Source organism: Oncorhynchus masou, chromosome 6, assembly GCF_036934945.1.
Source record: "Oncorhynchus masou masou isolate Uvic2021 chromosome 6, UVic_Omas_1.1, whole genome shotgun sequence".
NCBI lineage: Eukaryota > Metazoa > Chordata > Actinopteri > Salmoniformes > Salmonidae > Oncorhynchus > Oncorhynchus masou.
In genome coordinates this window covers 74,620,991-74,632,323 of record NC_088217.1, presented here as the reverse complement: position 1 = coordinate 74,632,323, position 11,333 = coordinate 74,620,991, and the positions used below count along the sequence as shown (strand labels likewise).

The 11,333-nt window shown below is 48.0% G+C and overlaps 1 protein-coding gene across 1 annotated transcript in view; it reads left to right on the top strand.

Annotated features, from left to right (window-relative positions):
• Positions 1–11,333, top strand: part of LOC135542611 (potassium voltage-gated channel subfamily H member 7-like) — a 98,200-nt gene that overhangs the window by 19,375 nt on the left and 67,492 nt on the right. Inside the window, 1 exon segment of the mRNA XM_064969713.1 lies at positions 4,790–4,945. Within this exon segment, the coding sequence (XP_064825785.1) occupies positions 4,790–4,945 (156 nt within the window).

Sequence of the window (11,333 nt, the reverse complement as noted above, 5' to 3'; positions counted from 1 at the left end):
AGATAGATAGATAGATAGATAGATAGATAGATGGATAGATAGATAGATAGATAGATAGATAGATAGATAGATAGATAGATAGATTTCTAGTGATAGATAGATTGATAGATAGATAATAATAGATAATTTGATATTTGAGAGAGATGGATGGATGGCCACACTCAGATGGACAGAAGCACACCCACATGCAAAGACAGACATGCAAATGGAGTGTCATGGGTCAGTGGATACACGATAAAATGTTTATAAAGCACAACCATTATAATCACACCCTCACATGCACACACCCCAGCCTCCACACGCACCCCAGCTTCCACACATTGATACCACCCCAGCCTTTACACACCCCAGCTGCCACACACACCCTGGGATTGCACCCCATTCATGACTCACCCCAGCTGATAACCCCAGCCTCATTTGAATAATTTGAATTTGAGAGAGATTGTCTTACACACCCCAGCCTCCATACACACAGTCCACACACCTCAGAGCACACACCCTCAGCCTCCACACACACCCCAGCCTCCATACCACCCCAGCTGCCACACACACCCCAGCCTCCATACACACCCCAGCCTCATCAATCCTCCACACACACCCCAGTCTTACCACAGCCTAAACATGCCTCCATATACACCCCAGCCTCCATACACACCCCAGTCTCCATACACACCTCAGCCTCACACACACACACACCCCAGCTTCCACACACCCCAGCCTCCATACCACCCCAGCCTCCATACACACCCCAGTCTCCACACACACCTCAGCCTCCACACACACCCCAGCCTCCACACACACCCCAGCCTCCACACACACCCCAGTCTCCATACCACCCCAGCCTCCCACACACCCCGGCCTCCATACACACCCCAGCCTCCACACACACCCCAGTCTCCATACACACACACCCCAGCCTCCATACACCCCACCTCCATTCTCCACACACACCTCAGCCTCCACACACACCCCAGCCTCCACACACCCCCAGCCTCCATACCACCCCAGCTGTCTCCACACACACCCCAGCCTCCACACACACCCCAGTCTCCACACCACCCCGGCCTCCATACACACCCCGGCCTCCATACACACCCCGGCCTCCATACACACCCCATCCTCCACACACACCCCAGTCTCCATACACACCCCAGCCTCCATACACACCTCATTCTCCACACACACCCCATCCTCCACACACACCCCAGCCTCCATACACACCTCATTCTCCACACACACCCCATCCTCCACACACACCTCAGCCTCCACACACACCCCAGCCTCCACACACCCCCCCCACACCCCAGCTACCACCCCAGCCTCCACACACACCCCACACACACCCCAGCCTCCACACACCCCAGCCTCCACACACCCCAGTCTCCACACACACCCAGCCTCCACACAGACCCCAGCCTCCATACACACCCCACCCCCTCCACACACACCCCAGTCTCCAGTCTCCACACACCCCAGCCTCCATACACACCTCATTCTCCACACACACCTCAGCCTCCACACACACCCCAGCCTCCACACACCCCCAGCCTCCATACCACCCCAGCTGCCACACACACCCCAGCCTCCACACACACCCCAGTCTCCACACACACCCCGGCCTCCATACAGACCCCGGGCTCCATACACACCCCGGCCTCCATACACACCCCATCCTCCACACACACCCCAGTCTCCATACACACCCCAGCCTCCATACACACCTCATTCTCCACACACACCTCAGCCTCCACACACACCCCAGCCTCCACACACCCCCCAGCCTCCATACCACCCCAGCTGCCACACACACCCCAGCCTCCACACACACCCCAGCCTCCACACACACCCCAGCCTCCATACCACCCCAGCCTCCACACACACCCCGGCCTCCATACACACCCCATCCTCCACACACACCCCAGTCTCCACACACACCCCAGCCTCCATACACACCCCAGCCTCCATACACACCTCATTCTCCACACACACCCCATCCTCCACACACACCCCAGTATCCATACACCCCAGCCTCCATACACACCCCAGTCTCCACACACACCTCAGTCTCCACACACACCCCAGCCTCCACACACACCTCAGCCCTCCAAACACACCCCAGCCTCCACACACACCCCAGCCCTCCAAACACACCCCAGCCTCCACACACACCCCAGCCTCCATACCACCCCAGCCTCCACACACACCCCGGCCTCCACACACACCCCAGCCTCCATACCACCCCAGCCTCCACACATACCCCGACCTCCATACACACCCCATCCTCCACACACACCCCAGTCTCCATACACACCCCAGCCTCCGTAACACCCCAGCTTCAATACACACCCCAGCCTCCACACACACCCCAGCCTCCACACATACCCCGACCTCCATACACACCCCATCCTCCACACACACCCCAGTCTCCATACACACCCCAGCCTCCGTAACACCCCAGCTTCAATACACACCCCAGCCTCCACACACACCCCAGCCTCCACACACACCCGTCTTCATACACATTCATTTATACTGTACAAACGCTACCCGCCGAAATAACAGTAAATCCTGTTCCCCCTTTAATTTATGGCTCTGTCCAATATTGCTGGCACTGACTTACTATTAGGGCCTTTAGAATGCTGGGGCCCCAAATAGATTATGAAGCCCCAGTGAGGGGAGAACAAACGGACGGTTGGTCGGTCGCTGGTGTTGTTGTTGTTGTTTGGTGACACAGACAGGAGGGGACAGGGTAGTGTGTGTGTTGTAAGAGTGTGTTTGTTGGTGTGGTAAGTGTGTGTCTATGTTTGTGTGTGTGTGTGTGTGTGTGTGTTGTAAGTGTGTGTTTGTTGGTGTGGTAAGTGTGTGTCTATGTTTGTGTGTGTGTGTGTTGTAAGTGTGTGTTTGTTGGTGTGGTAAGTGTGTGTCTATGTTTGTGTGTGTGTGTGTTGTAAGTGTGTGTTTGTTGGTGTGGTAAGTGTGTGTCTATGTTTGTGTGTGTGTGTGTTGTAAGTGTTTGTTTGTTGGTGTGGTAAGTGTGTGACTATGTTTGTGTGTTGTAAGTGTGTTGTAAGTGTGTGTTTGTTGGTGTGGTAAGTGTGTGTCTATGTCTGTGTGTGTGTGTGTTGTAAGTGTGTGTTTGTTGGTGTGGTAAGTGTGTGTCTATGTTTGTGTGTGTGTGTGTGTGTGTGTGTGTGTGTGTGTGTGTGTGTGTGTGTGTGTGTGTGTGTGTGTGTGTGTGTGTGTGTGTGTGTGTGTGTGTGTGTGTGTGCGTGTGTGTGTGTGTGTTGTAAGTGTGTGTTTGTTGGTGTGGTAAGTGTGTGTCTATGTTTGTGTGTGTGTGTGTGTGTGTTGTAAGTGTGTGATTGTTGGTGTGGTAAGTGTGTGTGTGTGTGTGTGTTGTAAGTGTGTGTTTGTTGGTGTGGTAAGTGTGTGTCTATGTTTGTGTGTGTGTGTGTGTGTTGTGTGTGCTTGTTGGTGTGGTAAGTGTGTGTTTGTGTGTGTGTGTGTGTGTGTTGTAAGTGTGTGTTTGTTGGTGTGGTAAGTGTGTATGTGTTTGTAACTCAGTTGGTAGAGCATGGCGCTTGCAGCACCAGGGTTGTGGGATCGATTCCCACAGGGGACCAGTATTTGAACGTATGCACTCACTACTGTGAGTCGCTCTGAATAAGAGTGTCTGCTGAAATGTAAATGTGTTTGTTTCCTGGCGGTAATGTATGTTTTTCATGGTGTAAAACTGGCAGGGCTGGTTTTCCCGTGGGACCATGCCGAGCTATTAATAGGCTGGCGGTGACAGCAAGACTTTGATCTGCTTGAGAGAGAAGCACTTTAAGAGAAGAGATGCCATGTGATCTATATATAAAACATATGACACAGGCCATCACAGTAATGACAGAGGTTCCACCTCCATTGTAGGCAGAGGATATGTTGAACAAAATCTATTTGTCTTCACTCTCATCTCTCAGTGTCCCTCATTCATTTTGACACTGTGGCCAATGCAAGCGTACAAGTCCTGCATGGCTTATCATTTGTAGTGCACATTCAGGGTTTTCAGTGTGCTTGAAATACACCTGTGGGACTATTTTAGTGTTATTGTCTGCCATTTCAATCTCAATTTTACCCAGAGTGTTTTAAGTGCATCGTTTTCCTTTTTCGTACGGGATGCACCAGCCATATCCTGCCCACTGGGCTTCAATCACACACCACCACTAACTCTGGGGGCGATGTTGCCTTGTGATGAAGGGGGAACATTAACACATGTTAATTACACTTTAAGGGATGACGTCGTCTCGTTTATTTGAGTCCCGGCAATGACTTAAATGTCGTTAATGAGACAGGGATTAGGTTGATTGCAGCGAACCATAATTGGTATTAGCACAATCCATTTTGGGGTTTTAGTGATCGCTCATCCACAGGAAGGGACTAAGAATCAGGGAGGAAGACTGAATGCATTTGACAATGAGAATCTATAAGAGTATAATGTTAACAGTGATAATGTTTTACCAGCCTTAACATACTTCTGATAATAATTGATTGAATTCATATAGGGCTTCTTACTAAATACCTTTAGTTTGGAATAACACAACGTTTGCCAAATGAGAACGTTTTTTCAAAATTTGAGATCACATATTTGAGATCACACACCAGAAACATTTCTCTCTTGACCTTTCCATTTGTTCTCTTTTATCCCCACCTTCCTTTATCTAAACCATCCTATTTGGACAAAGATATCTAAATGTCAATGAGCATCAACTCTAGTGTGAAACCTGTGTCTCTTTTCCCTGTCCCGTAGGCTCTGACTTCCTGTGTAACACCCACATCATCCCAGTGAAGAACGAGGAGGGCATGGTCATGATGTTCATCCTCAACTTTGACTACATCCTAGAGGAGGACAGCAGTGACTCTCTGGAGGGACTCAACCACACGTCTCCTGCCAAAGCTGAACCAAGTGAGTAACCTGTCAACGCCTCGGCTTTAGCTCAGTCGGCTAAAACCCTACATTCAAATGAAACTTTACCAGAAAAGGGACTGAATGTCTCTGTCACTCTACACGCAGTGTAGTGGCTGTACAGGAGTAACACAGTAGTATATGCGAAGGAAAACTAAACAATGGAATGGAACTTTACTCTTTCAAGTCTTTCAAGTTCCCTGAATGAGTACAGTTTCATACCGTTTCTCCTTGGCTAGTTTAAAGCCAGGTGCTGAAGTGAGTATGCTAAAAGACATTATGAAAACTAACCCTGATTCAGATCCTACCCATGCCAGATTACGGAGATGTGATTTATAGATCGGCAGGTAAGGGTGCTCTCGAGCGGCTAGATGTTCTTTACCGTACGGCCATCAGATTTTCCACCAATGCTCCTTATAGGACACATCACTGCACTCTATACTCTTCTGTAAACTGGTCATCTCTGTATACCCGTCGCAAGACCCACTGGTTAATGTTTATTTATAAAACCCTCTTAGGCCTCACTCCCCCCTATCTGAGATATCTACTGCAGCACTCATCCTCCACATACAACACCCCTTCTGCCAGTCACATTCTGTTAAAGGTCCCCAAAGCACACACATCCCTGGGTCGCTCCTCTTTTCAGTTCGCTGTAGCTAGCGACTGCAACGAGCTGCAACAAACAATCAAACTGTCACGCCCTGACCTTAGAGAGCCATTTTATTTCTCTATTTGGTTAGGTCAGGGTGTGATGTGGGGTGGGCATTCTATGTTTTGTTTTCTATGTTTCTTTGTTTCTATGTTCTGGCCGGGTATGGTTCTCAATCAGGGACAGCTGTCTTATTCAATTATTCAAATAAAAAGAAAATGCACGCTCACCACACTGCGCTTTGGTCTACTTCTTACGACACCCGTGACAGCACTACCCACCACAAATGGTCCAAGCAGCTTGGTAAAAAGGAGGACTGGACATGGGATGACATTCTGGACAGCAAAGGATCCTGGACATGGGAGGAGATCCTGGCCGGAAGGGATCGCCTTCCATGGGAACAGGTGGAAGCAGCCAGGAAGGCGGAGGCAGCTGGTAAAGGGGCCCTTCGTTACGAGGGAACACGGCTAGCAAGGAACCCCGAGAGGCAGCCCCCCCCCCCCCCATAAATTTGGACAAAGTGTTGGAAACCTGAGCCAACTCCTCGTGCTTACCGTGGCGAGCGTTGTACTGGTCAGGCACCGTGTTATGCGGTGGAGCGCACGGTGTCTCCAGTGCGTGTTCACAGCCCGGTGCGCTACCTTCCAGCTCCCAGAATCGGCCTGGCTAGAGTGGGCATACAGCCAGGTCGGAGGGTGCCGGCTCAGCGCACATGGCTCTACGGCCCAGGATATCCTGCGCCGGCTCTGCGCACTCTGTCTCCGGTACGTCTGCACAGTCCAGTGCGTGCTGTGCCTGCGCTCCGCACATGCCGGGCCAAAGTCACCATCCAGCCAGGACAGGTTGTGCAGGCTCTACGCTCGAGACCTCTAGTTCGCCTCCATGGCCCAGTGTATCCTGTGCCCGCTCCCAGAGCCAGGCCTGTGTGTCTCTCCAGTCCAGTGATGATCCATGGCAAGAAGCCTCCAGTGATGATTCATGGCACAAAGCCTTCAGTGATGATCCATGGCACGAAGCCTCTAGTGATGATCCATGGCAAGAAGCCTCCAGTGATGACCCATGGCAGGAAGCCTCCAGTGATGACCCATGGCACGAAGCCTCCAGTGATGATCCATGGCAAGAAGCCTCCAGTGATGACCCATGGCAGGAAGCCTCCAGTGATGACCCATGGCAAGAAGCCTTCAGTGATGATCCATGGCACGAAGCCTCTAGTGATGATCCATGGCAAGAAGCCTCCAGTGATGACCCATGGTAGGAAGCCTCCAGTGATGACCCATGGCACGAAGCCTCCAGTGATGATCCATGGCAAGAAGACTCCAGTGATGATCCATGGCACGAAGCCCGCAGTGATGATCCATGGCAAGAAGCCTCCAGGGATTATCCATGGTACAAAGCCTCCAGTGATGATCTATGGCACGAAGCCTCCAGTGATGATCCATGGCAGGAAGCCTCCAGTGATAATCCATGGCACGAAGCCCCCAGTGATGATCCATGGCACGAAGCCTCCAGGGATGATCTATGGCACGAAGCCTCCAGTGATGATCCATGGCAGGAAGCCTCCAGTGATAATCCATGGCACGAAGCCCCCAGTGATGATCCATGGCACGAAGCCTCCAGGGATGATCTATGGCACGAAGCCTCCAGTGATGATCCATGGCAGGAAGCCTCCAGTGATAATCCATGGCACGAAGCCCCCAGTGATGATCCATGGCACGAAGCCTCCAGGGATGATCTATGGCACGAAGCCTCCAGTGATGATCCATGGCAGGAAGCCTCCAGTGATAATCCATGGCACGAAGCCTCCAGTGATGATCCATGACAAGAAACCTCCAGTGATGATCCATGGCACGAAGCCTCCAGTGAGGAGTCATGGCACGAAGCCTCCAGCGACGTCCTTCAGTCCGGAGCCTCCAGCGACGGCCTCCAGTCCGGGGCCCGCAACGAGAGTGCCCAGTCCAGGGCCCGCAACGAGGGTGCCCAGTCCGGGGCCCGTAGCGAGGGTCCTCAGTCCGGGGCCCATAGAGAGGGTCCCCAGTCCGGGGTCGGCGGCGAGGGTCCCCACACCAGAGGCGCCACCAAAGCGGGGTGAGCCAGAGGTGGAGCAGGGGCCTACGTCCCGCACCAGAACCACCACCGCGGATAGATTCCCACCCGGACCCTCCCCTATAGGTTCAGGTTTTGCGGCCGGAGTCTGCACCTTTTGGGGGGTACTGTCACGCCCTGACCTTAGATATCTGTTTTATTTCTCTATTTGGTTAGGTCAGAGTGTGATGTGGGGTGGGCATTCTATGTTTTGTTTTCTATGTTTCTTTGTTTCTATGTTCTGGCCGGGTATGGTTCTTAATCAGGGACAGCTGTCTATCGTTGTCTCTGATTGGGAATCATACTTAGGAGCCCTTTTGTCCTCCTTTGATTGTGGGTAGCTGACTTTTGTTAGTGGCACTATACCCCTGTAAGCTTCACGGTCATTTTGTATTGTTTATTGTTTTTGTTGGCGACATTATCCAAATAAAAAGAAAATGTACGCCCACCACGCTGCGCTTTGGTCTACTTATTACGATGCCCGTGACACAAACTGGACAGTTTTACCTCAATTTCTTCAGTCAAAGACTCAATCATGGACACTCTTACTGACAGTTGTGGCTACTTTGCGTGATGCATTGTTATCTCTACCTTCTTGCTCTTTGTACTGTTGTCCGTGCGCAATAATGTTTGTATCTACCCAATGTTCATATGCAAAAGCAACTAGCTAAATGTTTTGACATGGCCCCAAATTAATATAGTTGGGTTACAGTTTTCATATTTTAACCGACGTGTTATGAACGCGTCTGGTGTAGATTAACAAAATCAAATGTCCGGTTTGTATGAAAGACACTTGGCCTTTGTTTTTTGTCATCCCCAGATCTACAGTAGTCCCATCATGTGTTCACCACTCACTCGACCTTGTGAACTACTGTACACCCACAGTTATTCCTCAGCTTGGCAGGGCTGTCTCTCTCTAATGCTTCCCAGTGGTGCTGTACTTGCTCTCATTGCTTCCTCTTCAGGCATTGACATGTAAAATGGCCCCCACAGACCCAGGGAGAGGTCATTCCTTAGATCAGAGTAATTGGAGGCCCTTACAGGCTTTAGTGCTTTAGAGAGAGAGAGAGAGAGAGAGAGAGAGAGAGAGTGTGTGTGTGTGTTTGCGTGTTTCTATAATCGTATTTGCGTAGTGACATACAGTTGAGCAGACAGGTTTTTAGGATTTCCACACATGGAGAATTTGTTTTAGCAGCCTTTATAAAAGCGCATTTCATGCAGTTCTACATAATTTACATGATATTAGCAGAACACATTTTATCACACACCTCACTATTCAGGTACTGTAGGATGCAATTTTGGAACTTCAATTATTTTTTTCATATCTATAATTATTTGTTTATTATTATTATTATTATTATTATTATTATTATTGTACATCATTGTTATTATAGTAGGCCTATTTATTCATCTAAACCAGTTCTTTAAATATGCTAAATATGTTTTGTTTCATTCTGTTGAAACATTTTCTTTGGATAAATTAAAATCGATCTGTCTTTTTAAATGTATGCTCCGTATTTAGTTTAAGAGCCTTTTGTAAAATATATATTGCTTTAATTTGTTGGTTACGGAAGGCACTAGGTTTTCTTTGAAAATGCTGCAATATAGCCTGTTCAATAATGTTTGTGGTTTAAACCAGTTCACAAGGTTTTTGGTTCATTCCGTTGAGTCATTTTCTTTGGCCAAATGAAATTCCAACTGTATGATGTGCTTGCCGCAACATAATATCCTGCTCGTATTTTCCCTACAAACGATGGCCTGACCTACTGCACTTTTAATATGGCCTTAATAAAGTTTAGAAACTTTTGTGAAGGTTTGGTGTGGTGTGGCTATTAGCTTATTATACTGTAGGCCTAAGACATGAAGGCAGTGTGCACCGGCTGACTGACTGGTGTCATAGCATGCCCCCTCCATCTTTCTCTCTCTCTCTCAGCTGAACCGTGAAGTTGACAATTATTGTATTTAGGAACGTAAAAACCAATTACACAATAGGCTATAAAGTTTTGCACATGTTACACATCAGAACACAAGGAATAGTGTTTTTGTCATTTGTTATAGACTGTTTTTAGGGACATGTAAATGTAGCTCATTTGACCAAAATCCCTTGTTTATTGATGGTGCTGGCTGTGTGGGTGGATGCTCTAATCGGTTACGCAACCATTGCAAATGATTGACCGGTAAATGTATCAAATGTCCGATAAATTCAAATCTTCCCAGTCACTTGTCCAGCGCCAGATTTTCCTAACGGAAGCCCTGATATACAGTGTCTTCGGAAAGTATTCAGAACCCTTGACTTTTTCCACATTTATAAGGTTACAGGCTTATTCTAAAATATATATTTTTTAAACGTCCCTCATCAAGCTACACACAATACCCCATAATGACAAAGCGAAAACAGGTTTTAGACATTTTTGCTCATTTAGAAAAAATAAAAATAAAAATGAAATATCACCTTTTACATAAGTATTCAGCCCCTTTACTCAGTACTTTGTTGAAGCACCTTTGGCAGTGATTACATCCTCGAGTCTTCATGGGTAGGATGCTACAAGCTTGGCACATCTGTATTTTGGGAGTTTCTCTCATTCTTCTCTGCAGATCCTCTCGAGCTCTGTCAGGTTGGATGGGGAGCGTTGCTGCACAGCTATTTTCAGGTCTCTCTAGATATGTTCGATCGGGTTCAAGTCCGGGCTCTGACTGGGGCACTCAAGGACATTCAGAAACTTTATCCCAGTCTGAGGTCCTGAGCACTCTGGAGCATTAAGGATCTCTCTGTACTTTGCTCTGTTCATTTTGCCTCGATCCTGACTAGTCTCCCAGTCCTTGCTTCTGATAAACATCCCCATAGCATGATGCTGCCACCACCACCATGCTTCACCGTAGGGATGGTGCCAGGTTTTCTCCAGACGTGACGCTTGGTATTCAGGTCAAAGAGTCTAAAAACCTGTTTTTGCTTTGTCATTATGGGGTATTGTGTTTAGATTCTTAATGATTTAAAAAATATATATACATTTTAAAATAAGGCAGTAATATAACAAAATGTGGAAAAAGTCAAGGTGCCAAAGGCTCTGTTTCCAGTTATAAAGATTAAGCATTGGCTACTCATCTGTGATGGCCTATGCGCTCGTACCAATTTCTCAGATAATTAAGCTACTTTGAAAAATAGTGCTGTTTGCTCAGAATCACTTAATTGTTGAAAATGTTTTTTTTGTTAGCTTCAGATTAGTATTCTCTTTTCAGCAATAGGCATTTGCTTTCAAATTTTGAAATTAAATATTTTGAAATTTGCAAAAGGCTAATTTACAGCTGCAACCAACCATAGAAATATAATCCATAGATGGCAGTTCCCATTCAAGTCAGGACTGGCAGCCATTGCTTGTGTACCCATTAGTTTAACAGTCAAGTGCCAGGGTAAGAGGTTCCAAAATCCTTCAAAGGAGGATTTTGGCCACAACGCAACAAGCTGTTCTTTATTTGGCCCACGTGCAGCCCAAATTGCAGCCTTCCCAACTGTAAGTGCTTGTGATAAAATGTAATCCCCAGCTATTTGTTAGACGCTATTGATCCTCTGTAGCTCTGTTATGCTCTCGAGTATTTTGATTTATTTTATGTATCTCGGTTCAGACAGGAGAAATATAATTTTGGAGAAAAAATATTTTT